The sequence below is a fragment of the Helicoverpa armigera genome, chromosome 19 (assembly GCF_030705265.1).
Source record: "Helicoverpa armigera isolate CAAS_96S chromosome 19, ASM3070526v1, whole genome shotgun sequence".
NCBI lineage: Eukaryota > Metazoa > Arthropoda > Insecta > Lepidoptera > Noctuidae > Helicoverpa > Helicoverpa armigera.
The window spans coordinates 8,286,791-8,305,864 of record NC_087138.1 but is presented as its reverse complement, the minus strand read 5'-3'; the positions used below and the strand labels follow the sequence as shown (position 1 = coordinate 8,305,864).

Below are 19,074 nucleotides of genomic sequence, written 5' to 3'. Positions count from 1 at the left end.
TCCCTCAGGATATGGATGAAGCCGCTGGTGAAATCTCGTTTTAAAGTACCCAAGTACAAATCATTTTTCTGGGCTGACCGAAATTGCTTTGTATGCCAATTAAACCGAAGACGGGTGATATCGCAGATATCATAGCATAATGACGGCATTTTTAATTAAAACGATCTAGAGAGAGCTACCTCATCGTGACATTTTTTATGTATCGTATTTGTGATAGAAGATCAAGTGACTGGTCATTTAATCTTCAAGGGCAGTGATTAATTAATAATTAGCAGTTTTAACTGCCATAGCATTTTGCCATAGCATTTCAAATATTTTTATTATTGGTATTCCACCTTCCATAATCCATAACCTATGTAAGGTTAAGGCTTAAGGCTTTAGCAGTACTCGTACCTCAATGTCACAATATATTTTTTAGTTTCGCCGTGTCTAAGGATTTCTTCATAAGTAGTTTCATTAAATATGATAGAGAAAAGCTTAATTTTTCAGAGACTACGATCTTATAAGATAAGAACCAAAAAACTGCAAGGCAACACTATAGTGTCCTGATAATAATCAGTAGTAGATAATTAACTGCCGTTCTATCAAAAATAATAATAACATTCCTATAAGCCACGGTGTTATCACTGCGATAAAAAAACCGTGACAGGACAGTATATATACTTTAAAGGCAAAAACCTTGCGGATCCATAGTATTCTTAATTTGGCTTCCATCATGGCACCATTTAATTTTGAGGGTGATATCCAAAATATTAATGAACGTCAGCTTGAGTTTATTAACAGTGCGATTGAAAAACAAGGATTAAAAAACAGCAAAGTGACGTTTCATGCTGTTGGAACGGCTGGTGACAATTATGTGGCAAATGTTAAAAGAATCACTGTAGAAGGAGAAAATGGCAATTTGAACATAATTGCCAAAATAGCACCTTCATCGCAGAGCCTACGGGAAAACTTTCACAGTGCATTGTTATTCAATAATGAGATTTTTGTGTACTCTAAAGTCATACCAAAGTTCATCCAATTACAAAAGCAAGCGGCTGTGCCAGAAGAGGAACAAGTTAAATTTCCAAAATGTTACGGAACATTTGACGAAGCACCCAATGAAATTATACTACTGGAAGATGTCAAGGTTCAAGGGTATATTATGCTGGATCGATTCATACCCCTCACAGACTACGTTGTGAAAGGTGTTTTGAAAAGTTTAGCAGTGTGGCATTCACTGTCCTATGTCTTAAAAAATAAAGAACCTGAAACGTTCAATTATTTCAAAGATAATTTGGTCGACTTATGGTCAATTCTTGCTGAAGACAAGGAGAATAATGAATCAGCAGTTGCTTTCATAACTCAAGTTGAAAATATGGCCTTGGGTGTTCTAGCTGATGAACCAGAGTACCAAAATATTATAAAAGGCAAAGTAATTTCTTCAGTAGAAAGAGCTGCAAAATTGAAGAAAGATGAAAATGGGAATAGATTTTCAGTTATTCAACATGGCGATACTTGGACCAACAACATTATGTTCAAGTTTCAGGTAAGCGAATAGTAAGCGAATATTTCTAGATTTATTTTGTTTTCATAAATCGTTGTGCCTTCAAGTGATTATTATAACAGATTTTAGTTATTTTTGAACACTTGAAAGTAACAAAATTTTCTCATATGTATAAAAGCAAACAACTGCCACAATTAAAAGGAATACATAATATTAAAACCCTGTCGTGAGTCGTGGTGGCCTAGTGGGCAAAGAACCAACCTCTCGAGCATGAGGGCGCGGGTTCGATTCCAGGTCAGGCAAGTACCAATGCAACTTTTCTAAGTTTGTATGTACTTTCTAAGTATATCTTAGACACCAATGACTGTGTTTCGGATGGCACGTTAAACTGTAGGTCCCGGCTGTCATTGAACATCCTTGGCAGTCGTTACGGGTAGTCAGAAGCCAGTAAGTCTGACACCAGTCTAACCAAGGGGTATCGGGTTGCCCGGGTAACTGGGTTGAGGAGGTCAGATAGGCAGTCGCTTCTTGTAAAGCACTGGTACTCAGCTGAATCCGGTTAGACTGGAAGCCGACCCCAACATAGCTTGGGAAAAAGGCTCGGAGGATGATGATGATGACATAATATTAAAACCCTATTATTTTAATAGCTTTTGTAAAAATGGGAATCAAAGGAAGTACAAGGAGCTTAATAGTTATTTGTTATACAAGAGTGCAAAGTTGCTTTTTAACCGCGTGCTCAATTTTGATGACCGAGCAAGCGAAGGATTCTAAAATTGAAACACGAGGGTAGCGAGTGTTTCAATAATTAGAATCTTGAGCGATAGCGAGGGAATCAAAAGAGCACAAGGCGAAAAATCTTTGCACTCGAGTGCAACACGTAACTTTTCATCCCACCTCATCGAGGAAATTACTAAATGCAAAAAAAACAAAATGGCGCCCACTTATGAGTATCAAATTAAAAAGATGTACCTATTAAAGTTCATATATTTGAAAACTCACTTTAGAAATGAAACGACGTTAAAAATCTGTGTAAAAACAATAATAAAAGAGAATTAATTAATTGAATAATTATTTTAAGCAGTATTTTATTTATTTAATATGTATTTGTTGCACACGATGTTCTAAATTCAAATCACTTTGCCGCTTTATAGGATAAAAACGACTTTTGCGCTCAGATATCAAAGGGTAAAACTACTCTCTCCGAGATGGTGGGATGAAAAAGATTTTATCCATATTTAAAACATATGGCTCATTTAAGATAAGAGATTTACCCGTCGGTCTGTTTCTAATTAAACTTTCTGTTGTATTTCAGGAGGACACATTAAAGGAATCTATGTTAATAGACTACCAAATGGCGAGGAACACAAGCCCAGTCGCTGATCTCCTGTACTTCTTCTTCAACTGCACCCACCATTATGCTAGAGTAGAATACTTCAACGAATGGCTGGACTACTATCACTCGCAATTAGACAATTCATTATCCAACTATGGTCTCAAAGCTAACTACGTTTACCCCAGAGATCAGTTAGACGCTGATTTGAAGAGATACGGTAAATTTGCTTTAGGTAACGCTATTCTAACAAATAGTATGATAAATTTGAAACCTGAAGAAGCCACTAAAGTTAAAGCGCAAATGGATTCGGCTGATATTGCTAATGTTGATGCAGTAGGCAGTATGGATAGTGCATCTTTACTTGTGTATAAACGCAAGGTTATTGGTATTGCTTTGAGCTTTGAACAATTCGGTTTATTGTAATTTATATTTAAAGGACTATAATTATTATTTATGAAACTATGTTACTTAATTAATAAGTGTTGCCTCAGGAACAAATAGAAAATCCAATATCTTGGAAAGCAAAGAAAAAATGTGTCGACATTCTTATTTGAATGGTGAAATTGAAAAATAAAAGAATTATTAATAACGCTTCAGTTTTTTCAACACATTCCACAATATTTATTATGCGAATAAATGATGACTTTGCAAACCAAAATATGATTAGAGATAATGATTATGATACGGATGTAACTGGTGATTAACTAGTGATGTTACTTTTATTATAATGTTCATATTTATTACTAGGTAAGATAGTTACTGTTTATGACTTAGTTATAAGAAATAAAATACAGTGTTTTAATTTGATATATAATGCTTTAATAAAATTAAGGAATAAATATGAAAATACTTACAACATGAATGTTATTGCTTGTCCACCTAATCCTTTACCTTGTCATAAAATATTTTAGAACTATTTTTTTTTTCCGAAAATTTAAAGGGAAGTATAGTTTAGGCCTGAAGATGGACGTATGACTTTTTATCCCTATCTGAGTAGGGCAGGTAGTGGGATGGTAGTTAATGAGTTTGGAACTCAGATTCAACAGGGTTTACTCAAAAACCAGCCACGTGGTTAACAATTCCTGCCTTAATCGCCATTTACGCAGTTTATAATTGTAATTATTATTGTCATATTTTTGATACCTATCATGTTTGTCAGGAATCTGTCTCTTCGTGATGACCACACATTTTTTTCTGATAAAATAGATAGCATAATAACCTACATTGTCAGTGAAATAAATTACTTTATCAGAGTGACTATCTAAAGGGTAGTCAGTCGTTATGGACTACAAGCATTTAAAAAAGCAACCAGAGAGATCTGGCACCAGACCGACCTTTATGTGCTCTGCAATGCGTGGGATTATCAATCACCAACTTCCGAAATCCGGGCTGCTTTGTAAAAGTTTCTTAAAACCCACAATGGCCCTACCCAGGAATCGAACTCGAGACCCTTTGCACAGAAATCGCACTATGCAACTACATGACTAGACTAACGATGTAAGTAATTAATATAAACCGAAACTTGAGGTACCAGCTGGAAACCGTGATGGAGTTACCAAAACTGTACTTCGTCTCAGTAATAGACCTTACAACGGCAGTCAAATACAATACATAAGCATGGCAGTCAAGTATAAAGATAACGCCAGTATTTATAAAATAAGCCCTTTGCCAAATGATATATATCTCTGAAGGTTTCCTGTCTCTGTGTCGTCCCTATCATCATCAGCTCAACTCTAAACCTTCAATACTTTATAGATTCTCAACTGAATATTCACTTTTATATTTATTACAATATTGGGTCTACATTAACGTGTATTGGCGAATAATGTCGTCCAAGGCCAATTACACCCGACTGTTCTCATATAAAGAGACCAGCCGGCTGCGCAGGACATTACGGGCAAATGCATTTGCGTGCACACAGGTGCACTCACTATTCCTTCGCTCTCAAAGCTCGATGAGACGGGTGCAAGCTATGACGAATACCTTTGTGGAGAAGACTGCTAGACATGAATCTTCGGCCGTGAATGTCGCCCCAGCATTCAAATAATTCGAATCATCAGTGATTCATGCAGTTATCATGACATCCCTGACCTATATGTTTGTCTTTAGTGTCCACTTCAACTAAATATACAATTTTATATAATAGGTACATTTGAGATACCGTTACGTTATTTAAATTGGTGGATTTCCTACCTAAAGTTTCGTAGTTGATTTCTGGTTACATTTTCAAGGACCTTGTTATCCTACGAGTTAAAAACGTTGAAACTGCTACACGGAAATATATTGATTATATATATACTCTACTAATCTAATCAAAAATTAGGATTGCATCATTTAATTCTCGTATAATCAACGCGATAAACAAGACTGAAGACGGTGACAAGACGGAATATATATTTTTTTAAAGGCAAGCGTCTGCAGATCTAAAGTATTCTTAGTTTGACTTCCATCATGGCACAATATAATTTTGAGGGTGAAATTCAAAACATCCATGATCGTCAGCTGGAATTTATTAACAGTGTGATAGAAAAATTAGGATACAAGAACAGCAAAGTGACGTTTAATGCTGTTGGAACGGCAGGTGACAATTATGTGGCAAATGTGAAAAGGATCATTGTGGAGGGAGAAAATGGCAATTTGTCCATAATTGCCAAAATAGCGCCGACATCAGAAGTCCTGCGACAAACGTTTGATAGTGGACCTTTGTTCGGTAATGAGAGTTTTGTGTACTCGAAAGTCTTACCGAAGTTCTTGCAACTGCAAAAGCAGGCGGGAGTGCCAGTAGAAGAACAGATTAAGTTCCCGAAATGTTACGGATCTCTCAGTGAAGCTCCCAATGAAGTGATACTGCTGGAAGATGTGAAACTGAGCGGTTATACTATGCTGGATCGATTTATACCCCTCACAGACTACGTTGTGAAAGGTGTTTTAAAAAGTTTAGCAGTGTGGCATTCAATGTCTTACGTCTTAAAAGTGAAGGAGCCTGAAACTTACAATCTCTTCAGGGATACCTTAGTAGACTTATGGGGAATTATGGCTGAAAAGAAAGATAGTCCAGCACTTGTGTTTTTGAACCAAATCGAAACTATGGCCATTGGCATTTTAGCTGATTACCCAGAGTACCAAAATATTTTGAGACACAAAGTTTCTGGTTCAATAGAAAAAGCGGCGAAGATGCAAAAAGTTGAATATGGGAATAGATTTGCAGTTATTCAACATGGCGATACTTGGACTAATAATATTATGTTCAAGTTTGAGGTAAGGAATATTTTTCTGTAATTTTTTATTTATGTTTGATTTTTTTCTTGTGAAGAAAATTTTGTTTTATTCCAATTGGCTTTATTACGGTCGTTCCCAATAGAGATAGGAATTTGACATTACTTTTAAGGGCCGACTGCCAATTTTCTATTCCTAATAAACCAATCAAGAGATTGGTAGAAAATTCGGAATGGCCGTTAGAAACCACAAAAGATCCTACTCTGACTCTGTGGGTCATAAATGTTCAATTATTTATAATCTTCGGCCTAAATTGATCTTCACATATATATCCTCTAAACCTTTTTAGTCAGTGTTTTTATTTCCCTAAACTGATAAATCACTTATATTCGCCCATACCTGGCATAAATAAAAATGATAACACTTTTATAAAATTTAATCATAAAATAGCACGCCTTTTTGCACCTTCTCCTAGACTCTTTCTAATAAAACTTTTTATGGTATTTCAGGGAGACGAATTAACGGAAGCCATGTTAATAGACTACCAAGGTGCGAGGAACTCAAGCCCTGTCAGCGACCTCATGTATTTCCTCTTCACCTGCACCCATCACGAAGCTAGAGTAGAATATTACTACGAATGGCTGGACTACTATCACTCGCAACTAGAGAATTCACTATCAAACTTCGGAATAAAAGCCAACTATGTCTACCCTAGGGATCAGTTAGACGCTGATATGAAGAGGTATGGCAAATTAGCTCTGGGCAACTCTATAGTAACAAATAGCATGATAGTACTGAAACCCGAAGAAGCCAGTAAGGTTAAAGACCAGATGGAGTCGGCTGATATGAGTAACATAAATACAGTGAACAATATGGAACCTACAACAATGTTGGCATACAAGAAGAAGCTTATTGGAATTCTGGAGAGTTTTGACAGGTTCGGTTTATTGTGATTCTACCACTACCAATCTATTTAGTATGTACTTGTTTAACTAATCTTTAATTAAGGCTACATTATAAAATGTAATAATGTGAGTGCTTATAAATGTATTTTTAGTGTATGATTTGTGTCTTTTTATAATGTATAAAGATTTAAGGGCTGCTCATTGCTACCTCATGACCATTTTTTTCTGTTTGTTAATAAATAAGAAAATACTTAAAAAATTAAGATCCTAGAACATAAGTACGTTCAGTTGTGTGATGGAAATAAGAGACTACTTACCATCATGTTAAACAATAACCGCCACCATATTATGATATTACCTATCCAGTATTTCTCTACTTGCCTTTTATAATTTATTGTAAAATGGCTAACTTCAAACAATACAACCTTCTAAACACCTATTTGATTATAATGCGGTCGTTAGGAAGGTTGAGATTGCGTCGACCACTGTTCTATATAATGCAAACTTCACTTTTGTCTGTAAATAAACATAAAATTACCTTTATTTTAGTAATTTTATTACACGTGATAATTTTAAAGTTTTGTTTTTATTGTAGAACTAGTTTAGTCCGGTTATTTTAATCAGGTGTTTCGCAGGGGTCGATATTTGGTCCATTCTTATTTTTGTAATGTATACTTACCAGTATTTTTCATAATTTTAAAGGCATCTAGTTTTTATTTATATTTTTTTATTTAACTGTAACTGAGAACAGTTTGCTATTTATACTTTTATGAATGCCATAAATACAATTCATATATACAATAAATTATCTCCACAATAAAAAAACATGCCATAATAATTTTTAAATGCATAATTTAAAAAAAAATGGTTTGTGTATCCTACAGCTTCCACTGTCTGAAATGAAAACTGTATACTGTATGTTTGGGTTATGGAATAAATTATTCTTGAGTTTGTGAAATAGTTATAATGACTTTGTTTATCTTAAAACAATTTAAAATAAGGATTATAATATAAATTACTATTTCAACATCGCCGTCTTTCCATGAAAATAATTATTACCTGTAATTTAACAGTATCTATATACGATAATTTCTTTGTAAATACTATTCGTAGTATAGACGTGATTATTAATTTCCATGAATAAATATTTATCCGATTAAATATATCGTTATTATAGTATCTAAATACGTGTTCAGGATATGATATACATATCTTTTTTTTTATTTAAAAAATAATATCAATAGAGCTGTATCGATGAAGTGTAGATACTCCTTCAGTATTAATGATGCTAATAATTTAATCACCTTTATCATTTTCTTTTCTTTACTCGTCTCAGCTGGAAAGGAATTGAAATTACTGCTCAAGATTGAAACAAGAGGAAAAGCCTTTTGCGGGCCTCTAGTAACGGATAACAGGATGTTATCATCATTATTCTGTGTCTCGGAGAGCACGTTAAACAGCAGGTCTCAGCTGTCATTGAACATCTTTGGCAATCGTTATGGGTAGTCGAAAACAACTAAGCCTGACACCAGTCTTACCAATTGGGATATAGATTTGCCCAGTGAACTGGGTTGAGGTGGTCGGTCAGGCTGTAGCTCCTTGAAAAACACTGGTACTCAGCTGCATCCGGTGAGTCTGGAGGCCGACCTCAACGTAGTTGGGAAAAGGCTCGGGAGACGAGGATGTCATCAATATTATGAAATGGTATTTGAAGCTCAGTGTTGTTTCTATTACACAATAAGATTTCCATATCAGTGAAATAATTACGGTCACTACGATAGTAATTACGTTTCACACTGATAATTTTACACATGAACATTATAAAAAAGATTTCCAATGACGCCAAAAAGTATTTTTTTTTTATCTTCAGCAATCGCCCTATAAATTCTTTCTCTATTGTTTATATTGTAATTGTTTATATTGTAGTGTAAGAAAAAATAGAACAATGACTGTGTTTTTGGTGGCACGTAAAACTGCAGGTCCCGGCTGTCATTTAACATCTTTGGCAGTCGTTACGTTATCTAGGGGTATTGGGTTGCCCGGGTAACTGGGTTGAGAAAGTCAGATAGGCAGTCGCTCTTTGTAAAACACCGGTACTCAGCTGCATCCGGTTAGACTGGAAGCCAACCCCAACGAAGTTGGGAAAAGGCTCGGGAGATGATTATGAAATAAACAATCTCTACTCTTTGATGAGACAAGTTGCCAACAAAATATACAAGAAACCTAAAATATTTCAGTAAAATTAATGTGCGCTATCAGTATGGACATTGGAACAGTCTCAAGGCTATTATCAGTAGGTACAAAACAATTGGGTGTCAGAGAAAAATTATCGAAAAATTATAGATACTGATAAGATAACTGCATAACTGAAGACTAAATATGTTATTAAACATATTGCCAGAAATGATATTTTATAACTTATTGAATCACCCCTAAAATCATTTGTCTGATACTAGCTATTTTCTGCGGTTAAGCTCGCATCACGAGGAAAGTTACGCTATCCTGATAAAAACAGGCTTTATAATCTTCCCTCACGAATGGGCAGTCAATTATGGTTACCACAAAAATCAATCAGTCAGTCGAGAATCATTAGCATAATTACGTCCTTGACTATGGCACGGATGAAAATCAACAGCTTATTTATATAACTATACTGAAAATAAAAGGCTAATATAAATACTTTCATACTTTATAAATAATTTAAATGGGAACACAAAATTAATTCAAAGTTTTACAGTAAACCGAACTCATGGAAACTGTCAATGAGTCCAACAATTCTCTTGCGGAGACGAAGAATTGTTTCACCCTGTAGATTTTGAGTCGTCATTGATTCAGCAATTTCGTTAATACCAGCAGTTCTCATAGCTTCCAAAATCTCAGCAGCTTCTGTAGTATCTCTCATTAAAACATTTGCTAGGAGAAGACTCAGACCAAACAATAGTTTGGCGTATCTTTTCAAATCTGCATCTAACTGGTCTTTAGGGTAAATAAAGTTGGCTTTCAGCCCAAAGTTCGATAGTGACTTGTCTAACTCGGAGTGATAATAGTCTAACCAGTTGTAGAAGTTCTTCGACCTGGTCTCGTGGTCTGTGCAGTTGAGGATCATGTAGAGAAGGTCGACTACTGGGCTCACGTTGTTTGAAGCTTGGTAGTCAATCATGATCGATTGTACTGGACCTTCTTCACCCTGGAATCAAAAAATTAAAGGTTATGATAACTGCCGTAAACCGTTGAGGAGTTCCCTGAATTGTACTTTGTCGAATAGTAGTTTGCAATGGGTAAAATCTATGTCGGTGTAAAGATCTAGTTAATACGAATGAAATAAGTCCAAACAAGGTAATTTGTAGACATAGTTGTGGAATTCCATCGACATCCATCTCTATCATCTCCATCATCTGGTCAGCTCTAAACGTTCATTGATTTATCATCTGACATACAGCTATATCTTAAAATTTCAACGTAAATGTGCCTACAATTTTCAAAAGCTATTCGACTACCGCTACCCGATTTCTAAGGGTTCCCATCATACATTAGCTTCCTACCATGACGCGGGGTGCATCTTCATTAAAATAACTACTTCTCAAATAAACATCAAAATCAATTCGTAAACTGTGAAGCTAGCCGCGAAAAATATAAGAGAATTTAATTAGATCAAAAATATACAACGTATGAATCACATAATATACAAAACCGATTACGTGGAATAACATGGTCTGAGGAAAAACAATATCTTAATCCTTTATCATATAAATTATAAAATGTCTTTTGCCTACGGTTATTGCCAAGGCTTTTGATTATCTGATAATATTACAAGATTATAAAGTGACGTGTCTATCAACACTATTAATCTTATTGCAATTACCGGTCAAGTTTGAGGCTAATCACCAACTGTGGGTTCTGAAGGAAAAATATTTTTACACATAATAAAATTATTACAGATGGCAATCTGGTAATCGCATATTTTTAAGTAAAAAGTAATCTGATAATTTCGAAACATGCTAAAGTTAAATATTTTTCGGCATTTGTTGTTAAGAGAATTTAGCAAAATATTTAAATTCAGGAAGAATTCCTTTAAACTGATTTACTATATTATATTTAAGATAACCTAGACGACAAAGCTTTGCATAATTTTATGAACCAAACTGATAGAGGGCTTTTTGCCCCAAATATTCTTGGGGCAAATATTTTGGAAATCATTATACATAGGTGTTTTTGAGATACAGATTATAGGCATCATAAGAAATGCATAGCATTTCTAAAATACATATGTTAAAAATATACCATGGCCCCATTCCTTGTCTAGTTTTAACTCAAAACATCTTATCGAATTTAGTTGTAGAACCTACGTTTAAAAACGAAATCATTCATTATAAGTATTAAATATGAAAAATACGAACTCTTGTTAATTTCTAGCTTATTATTTCCATGCAGAACCCTAAGCTGCGTTCAATCTTACCGCTTTACTTACCATGTGACTGTCTTTTTTCAAATACTAATAATAACTAAAATAAACAAAATAACAATTTAAATGAAAAACAAATACTTGCCATTTTGAACATAATGTTGTTTGTCCATGCATCTCCTTGCTGAATGATCAAATGCTTTTGATTCTCATGCTTGAGTATCTTCTTTCTGACCGCAAACATGTCTGTCATTTTATTTTTTAATATTCTTTTATGTTCTTCATCCTCAACGACAGCAATTAGCTGATTCTCCAGATTTGCAATTTGCATTTCAAATTGTGGAATTGCAGCCATGACATCCCAAACATCCATTAATTTAGCTTTCAGTTGATCATACTTTTCAGGTTCCTTATTCTTCATTGCAAAAGAAAGAGAATGTAGTATAGCAAAATTCCTCAGAATGCTTTTAACACAATCATCAGACAAAGATTCAAACTTGTCCAACATAGTGTAACCTGATTCATTTAGGTCTTCCAAAATGATAACTTCGTTGGGTTGCTCAGTGAGAGTTCCGTAGCATTTTGCGAATCTTAGTTGTTCGTCTTCAGGCACTCCTGCAGCTATTTGCAAGGACACAAACTTTGGCAGTACTTCCGTATACATAACAGTCTCATTATTGAACATGATTCCAGTGTTCGTAGTTTGGCGGGCTATCTCATTTGTGGGAGCAATTTTAATAATTAGCTTCAGGGTGTCATGTTCACCTTCGATGTGGATCCTCTTAATGTTTGCCACGAAATTATCACCAGCCTTTCCGACTGGATGGAAGACCACCTTGCTGGCATTTAACTCTTGCTCTAAAACCACTTTATTGATGAACTCCAGTTGGCGTTCAGATATATTGGACAGGTCACCTTCAAAGTTGTATTGTGCCATGTTTACCGTTAATACTAAATAAAGTATATTATTGAGTTTTAATTTATAGATTTTTTTATCTCAGTGAATGTAGAACGGATGTATTTGTGATAAGATAATTCTGTGTTTAAAGTGTAATTGGTTGATATGTATCCTTAAGAAACATAAAGATTTTATAATGTGGTTGCTAGTTGTTTAATATTGCATAATTGTCTATGCTTGTTTGATGTGGTATTTTTTGTAAAAGAACATGGTCAAAAATTATAATTTTATATTTATCGACATTTATATCTTCTTCCTAATATTTAAGTAAAACTATTTTTGTAGCTGAGTCAACAAACAAGGTGTTTTATGTGTGACAAAAATCACTATTCATTAATTTAAATTCTATTGTAATTATTTTTGGAACATTTCATTTAACTGGGTTTATAATCAATAAGGTTTGAGGTATACGTCAATTTTGGTGAGGGGAAAGTCCCGGATTTTTAAAGAGATTTGCTTATCATATGACGTTAGTACGAAATTATACGGTGTGACCAAAGTCAGGTGCTTCGTGTATCTATCAAATATCATATCATTATATCTTTAGCGTGGAGTGAATCATAGTAGTACATTAAAAATTCTTCTGTCTACAGTTTCAATGGCAAGCGGGCGAAACTCCGCGCATCCAGATAAAAAGTAGTCTATAATATTCTTCGATTCATGGACTAACTAATTCTAAACCTGACAAGTTCTGAAATTGGACAAGTAGTAATAAGAACAAATAAACAGACAAACTCTTCATAATATTATTAATTAAAGACGACATGGGGATCCCAAATTAGCTAATTCATATTTGCCCCCTAACAGTTGCCATGCCTTGATAATGAATCACACTGATATCAAATCGTAGCAACCTTAATTTATATTCAGTTTTAATCAGTAATTGTTGTATTTAAGATAAGATTAAAGTTGTTGTAATTGCGGTGGATAACCTATTCAGTGTGGTGAGATGTCATGGTCTGTTTTTGAAACTAACCAGGATTACAAAGGATTGCAATTGAATAATGAAATGACTAAGTTTTTTATTTATAGCTTTTCAATCTCAGCCTTGAAGATCTCTTTTTAATGAATAACCTATAGCTTATTTTATTATTATTTCAATTACATAAAATAATACACGATAATCTGCCTTCATGTGTGTATTAAGTTCAGTACTCTTTCGATAGATGGCAGCAGTTGTCGTTACCCTATGTTGGATTAATGCGCACTGAACGATTTATAGTTTAATTTTAAAAAATTAGGTATAACTACAAAGCCTTTCTGCGTGGTTTCTCCCACTTTCCATGGCAACTACTTCTCAGGGTGTAATTATCTTGTCATTCTCATAATTCTATATAGATACAACCATATCACATCGACGGATTTCCCGCTTGATTGTTTCTCGTGACATTGTCCGTACGAACCAGACGCTGGTTTGAAAATTACCTTCTGGAACCCCGGGTAAATCTGCGGTTTTTTTTATATAGGAGTTTTCCAAATTTGGGAGTGCTTCAAAATGCTTTGGTTTCATATACATAAATGCAGTTATTTCATGTTTTCACACCGGTCCACCAGATATGCGTTACTACGGTAATGTTCCAATAATAGAACGATTTAAGTTTTATCAATTAATATCAACGAGTCATAACAACTTGCAAAAACAATACACAGGTTTTAACAAATATTTATTGCATCATTTAATTATCACAGCTTAGAAACAAAAAAACATAAAAATCACACGAAATTAAATTCTTTCATACTAGCTACTAGGTCATTCACTTTCGTTTTGATTCGATCAAAAGTTTTGCTCTGCATTTGTTGGATAGTCATAGACTCAGCTATTTCACTCAATTCAGTAGTCTTTATAGCTTCCATCATCTCACTGGCTTCTTCAGTATCTCTCAATAGAAGGTTACACAAGAGTATACACAAGCTGAAGAGAACGCCTGAGTATTTCTTCAAATCTGCATCCAACTGGTCTCTTGGATAAATAGAACTGACATCCAAGCCAAAGTTTGACAGTGACTTGTCAAGCTCTGAGTGATAATAGTCTATCCAGTCATAATAGTGTTTGGACCTCGTTTCATGGTCGGTGCAGTTCAAAATAATGTAGAAGAGATCAATTACGGGGTTGCCAAAATTAGACGCTTGGTAGTCGATCATGACTGATTGCACCGAATCTTCCCCCTGGAAACAAGTAAAAGATTTATAAATAACTATGTAACTACTAAATATATAGAATACTAGCCGTTTTCCCGCGGTTTCACCCGCGTCCCGTGGTAACTACTGCCCGTACCGGGATAAAATATAGCCTATGTTACTCGTGGATAATGTAGCTTTCGAATGGTGAAAGAATTTTTAAAAACCGTCTAATAGTTTTTGAGCCTATTCATTACAACCAAACAAACAAACAAAGTTTTCCTCTTTATAATATTAGTATAGATAGTAAAGATGGGCCATCACAGCCATGTTTCATCAGAATCAGGATGTTTGGAATACAATAATTAATTTACTTCTAAGAGTAAAACACATGCCACAAACAGTGTACAAGTTGGTATGAACGTAGATGGAAAGGTACGTGAAATAAAATATGGATAGATGAAAGACTGAGAATGAATGGAGTAGTGGAAGCGAAAAACCAATGAATAAATAAAAATAAAATACTTACCACTTTAAACAACATATTGTTAGTCCAAGCATCACCTTGTTGAATAACTGAATACTTATTATCTTCATTTTTTATTAAATCAGAACGCTTTTGAACGATGTTGCTAAGTTTATTTCTAAGTATTTCTTTATCTGCATCATTGTCAACAAATACCAACATTTCAGTTTCCATTGATTTTGTCACAATGACAAACTCCGGGTTTTCATACATGAGCGTCCAAATGTTGGTTAGTTTTCCTTTGATTTCTTCAAAAGTTTCTGGATCCTGTTTATACAATGCATGTGAAAGAGAATGGTAAATTGCAAAGCTTTTTAAGATGCTCCTCACACATTCATTGGACAGAGACTGGAACTTATCCAACATGCTGAATCCTGATTCTTTCAAGTCTTCTAAAATAATCACTTCATTGGGTTGCTCAGTGAGAGATCCGTAGCATTTTGCAAATCTTAATTGTTCTTCTTCAGGTACTCCCACTGCCTTCTGTAGTGACAAAAACTTTGGCAATAGCTCCATATACATGCAATGCTCATTTTTGAACATCATTGCCGTATTCGACATCATGCGAGCCATTTCGATGGATGGTGCAATTTTGAGAATCATTTTCATACTTCCATTGTCACTTTCAATGTTGATCCTCTTTACGTTTGAAGCGAAATTATCACCGGCTTTTCCAACTGGTTCTAGTACAACTTTTTTGACTTTCAAGTCTTGTTCTGAAATAACTTTCTTAACGAACTCCAGTTGGCGTTCCGTAATATTTTCTAAATCACCTTCGATATTGTATTGCGCCATGATTGCGTTTAATACTAACCTGAAATCGTGATATTATTTTTTATTTATAGTACTTTTTATCAATGAACAAGTCCTAATTGAATGGAAGAATATTTTGTGATAAGATTTAAAAAATATAGATTGACGTAACAGTATCTATCTCGACGATATCCATTGGTCGAAAGTTATTATCAAACAGCTTCCTCAAGTGGATTCACCTGAGTCCCGTGGTATTTAAATGTAGTTTTCCTCAATTTCCATCAAAATTTAAACATCCTCTTACCCTTATCAATGGATTATTACGTTTGTTTATTTATCATCTAGACAGATTTTGTTAATGAAAATATTTTTCAATATTAGAATTTTTTATCGATATATTTTTTCGAGTCATCTTAAGTTGCTAAAACAACATCAGATTACATTTACTAATTATAAAAATGACGAGAATAATCATTGCAGTTCTTTGAGCCACAAGGCTTTAACTCCAGAATAGGAATAATATAATTAAATTCTCTTTGAATCATCAAGTCTAGAGAGTATTGCGATTTTATCAAGCTGCTTCAATCAGTAAACTTTTCTTAATCAACATTATATATTTTAGACCAAAAATTCAATATCTATCAAAGAAAGACAGATTCCAATAGTTTGATGTGCTGGCGTCTGTACATTTGACTTTCCTCACTCCTCTTTACTGTCCATTCACCTAATACCAAGAATTATAGATCAGCCACAGATTTGAAAAATTGACAACCAAGCATTTTTGCAGCCCTAGTATTTATTTATATGTTGTCATTCTCTATTCTAGCAGCTGCTTATGAGAGTAAATACTCTTTGTTTTTTCTACAATGTAAAGGAAAAATAACGAAAAAACTTTCTTCAGAACATTTATTTCGCACAAGGTATACCACAAGTTCTCCGTCTGTTTGCAACTATCACAAATACTCAAATTCTTGGAAACTAGTTATAAGATCACCAACTCTCTTCTTAATTCGATCACACGTCTTACTCTGCAGTTGTTGACTTTTCATGGCTTCAACCATTTCACTCATTTCAATATTTTCCATAGCTTCCATTAGTTCACTGGCTTCGTTTGTATCCCTCATGAGTAGATTAGAAGCAAGTGCGCAGACACTGAAAAGCATACTGGAGTATTTTTTCAAATCTGCATCCAACTGGTTTCTAGGATAAACAGAGCTGACTTCCATACCAAAGTTCGACAGTGACTTGTCCAGCTCCGAGTGATAATAGTCTATCCAGTCGTAGTAGTGTTTAGACCTGGTCTCATGGTCGGTACAATTGAAAATCATGTAAAAGAGATCGACTACTGGGTTCCCGTAATGTGATCCTTGATAATCGATTATGACTGACTGCACTGGATCTCCTCCCTGGAAATAAGTGAATTAAGTTAAAGAAACTTAATGTATAAATTAGAAAGACACTGGACTCATTTAATTATTATAAACAGGTAAGTGCATAAATTATAAGCTAATCCCAATAAAGCAGTTGTAATGGTTTGACTGTATTAGGAATCGATAACAAGACAATATAAAAAAAAAACATTGCCACCTAAATTTAATTTAATTTATTTATACGCAAATCTCAATTAGTAACTATGGTCAGTCAAATTGTTAATATTGAACGTTGGTTATAGCTGGTGATCAACCAATGGAAGACTTGAGATTAAAAGTATAACAACTTTGACGGCTTTGTTAATACAATGACAACACATTAACATATTTATGTATAGCCTGCATATAGTGAAAATGCCGGGATCTTTTTGCTTGGCTTGGTCAGATCTTGATCGGTTTCCACTCATACCAACCATCAAATTGCTTAGATCTGATATCTTTTTAAAACTTTCTCAAATGCAAACAACTCATGGAAGTGGCTTATTTATTTATTGGATAGCCAACAAAAGCTACACAATTACATTAGTTAAGTTATGCCATTTGACAGTATAGGTGAAGTGTTTAGCCCCAATTATAGGCAACCACATGATTCACACATATTCGTTACATACTAATAGAGTAAGGTTTAATACTCACAAGTTTAAACAATATATTGTTCGTCCAAGCATCGCCCTGTTGTATTACTGAATGTTTATTATCTTCGTTCTTTAGTAAATCTTTCCGTATTTGGTTGATATTGCTAAGTTTATTTTCTAGGAAACTTTTGTGAGTATCATTATCAAACAGTGCTACCATTTCAGCTTCCATTGCTTTTATCATCATAATAAAATCTGGTTTTTCGAACACAAGTGACCACATACTCGTCAATTTGCTCTTAATTTCATCAAACATTTCTGGTTCTTGCTTCTGTAGTACATATGAAAGGGAATGATAAATAGCAAAACTTTTCAAAACACTTTTGACACATTCATCAGTCAAAGACTTAAACTTGTCCAACATAATATAATCTGACTCATTCAGGTCTTCTAAAATAATAACTTCGTTGGGTTGCTCAGTGAAGGATCCGTAGCATTTAGCGAATCTTATTTGTTCTTCTTGAGGTACTCCTGCAGCTTTTTGAAGTGACAGAAACTTAGGTAGCACTTCAGTATACATAATATGCTCATTTTTGAACTGAGTTTCAGTGTTTGTAGCTTGACGAACCAATTCAATTGAAGGCGCTATTTTAAGAATCATTTTCGTGTTTCCATTGTCAGTTTCAATGTTAATCCTTTTAACGCTTGATGCAAAATTATCACCAGCCTTTCCAACTGGTTGGAAAACTATTTTGTTGGCTTTTAAGCCTTGTTCTAGAATCACTTTATTTATAAACTCGAGTTGTATTTCATTTATATTTGAGATGTCACCTTCATAGTTGTATTGTTCCATAGTGATTTCTTGTTATAGATATTGTAAAGATGTTAATGCATTTAATGTTATTGAATATACTGAATCCGTGTATATGGTCGACTTAATTTATATGCTATGTTTATCTGTATCTTAGTGATCATTAGTAAACTAAGATACTAATTTTGTGATAAGATAAATTTTAGATGGTGTCATTTGTATACTTATTGTTTCTTAAGTAGGGCTTATTGTTTTTGTTCATAAGCATTGCGATACAAATATTACAACCTATTTTTAGATTCGTTGTTGTATTACACTTTTTTAATAGTTCATGATGACAATGTTACATGCTTAACTTCTGAAATAGGCCCACAAAATAATATTTATAACCAGTGCCTCACTATGCCCAAAAGATTTTATAGCAAAGTTATTTGTGAGTAATGTTGCAATGACAAAAATAACAGGAGCTTAACACAAACACACAGTTATTGTTTATAGTTCTTCTGTGGTATCTCAGAAAGTCCTTTGTCGAGTCGACTCCTTATCGGGTAGAATAAA

The 19,074-nt window shown here is 34.2% G+C and overlaps 4 protein-coding genes across 4 annotated transcripts; 2 read left to right on the top strand and 2 right to left on the bottom strand.

The window, feature by feature from the left end:
* The first annotated feature begins 679 nt into the window (after positions 1-679).
* Positions 680-3,589, top strand: LOC110374147 (uncharacterized). Its single transcript, XM_021331731.3, has 2 exons — positions 680-1,528; positions 2,802-3,589. The coding sequence occupies exons 1-2, from the start codon at positions 716-718 to the stop codon at positions 3,243-3,245; spliced, it is 1,257 nt and encodes a 418-aa protein (XP_021187406.3). The 5' UTR covers positions 680-715; the 3' UTR covers positions 3,246-3,589.
* A 1,644-nt stretch (positions 3,590-5,233) lies between these two features.
* Positions 5,234-7,018, top strand: LOC126054710 (uncharacterized). The gene is made up of 2 exons (XM_049841272.2): positions 5,234-6,080; positions 6,548-7,018. Exons 1-2 carry the CDS (start codon positions 5,274-5,276, stop codon positions 6,989-6,991), a joined length of 1,251 nt encoding a protein of 416 aa, XP_049697229.2. The 5' UTR covers positions 5,234-5,273; the 3' UTR covers positions 6,992-7,018.
* A 2,598-nt stretch (positions 7,019-9,616) lies between these two features.
* LOC110374171 (uncharacterized) lies at positions 9,617-12,315 on the bottom strand. The gene is made up of 2 exons (XM_064039433.1): positions 11,491-12,315; positions 9,617-10,130 (listed from the first exon to the last, which is right to left on the bottom strand). The coding sequence occupies exons 1-2, from the start codon at positions 12,280-12,282 to the stop codon at positions 9,675-9,677; spliced, it is 1,248 nt and encodes a 415-aa protein (XP_063895503.1). The 5' UTR covers positions 12,283-12,315; the 3' UTR covers positions 9,617-9,674.
* A 1,635-nt stretch (positions 12,316-13,950) lies between these two features.
* Positions 13,951-18,719, bottom strand: LOC110374178 (uncharacterized). The gene is made up of 4 exons (XM_021331770.3): positions 17,767-18,719; positions 16,658-17,106; positions 14,951-15,761; positions 13,951-14,469 (listed from the first exon to the last, which is right to left on the bottom strand). The coding sequence occupies exons 1-4, from the start codon at positions 18,556-18,558 to the stop codon at positions 14,017-14,019; spliced, it is 2,505 nt and encodes an 834-aa protein (XP_021187445.3). The 5' UTR covers positions 18,559-18,719; the 3' UTR covers positions 13,951-14,016.
* Positions 18,720-19,074: the final 355 nt, after the last annotated feature.

Excerpts from the sequence above, each read along its gene's own strand:
- LOC110374147 (XM_021331731.3), top strand. The coding sequence starts at position 716 with ATGGCACCATTTAATTTTGAGGGTGATATCCAAAATATTAATGAACGT. Across the intron at positions 1,529-2,801 it reads ACATTATGTTCAAGTTTCAG|GAGGACACATTAAAGGAATC; the intron begins GTAAGCGAATAG and ends GTTGTATTTCAG.
- LOC126054710 (XM_049841272.2), top strand. The coding sequence starts at position 5,274 with ATGGCACAATATAATTTTGAGGGTGAAATTCAAAACATCCATGATCGT. Across the intron at positions 6,081-6,547 it reads ATATTATGTTCAAGTTTGAG|GGAGACGAATTAACGGAAGC; the intron begins GTAAGGAATATT and ends ATGGTATTTCAG.
- LOC110374171 (XM_064039433.1), bottom strand. The coding sequence starts at position 12,282 with ATGGCACAATACAACTTTGAAGGTGACCTGTCCAATATATCTGAACGC. Across the intron at positions 10,131-11,490 it reads ACAACATTATGTTCAAAATG|GGTGAAGAAGGTCCAGTACA; the intron begins GCAAGTATTTGT and ends TTTTGATTCCAG.
- LOC110374178 (XM_021331770.3), bottom strand. The coding sequence starts at position 18,558 with ATGGAACAATACAACTATGAAGGTGACATCTCAAATATAAATGAAATA. Across the intron at positions 17,107-17,766 it reads ACAATATATTGTTTAAACTT|GGAGGAGATCCAGTGCAGTC; the intron begins GTGAGTATTAAA and ends ACTTATTTCCAG. Across the intron at positions 14,470-14,950 it reads ACAATATGTTGTTTAAAGTG|GGGGAAGATTCGGTGCAATC; the intron begins GTAAGTATTTTA and ends ACTTGTTTCCAG.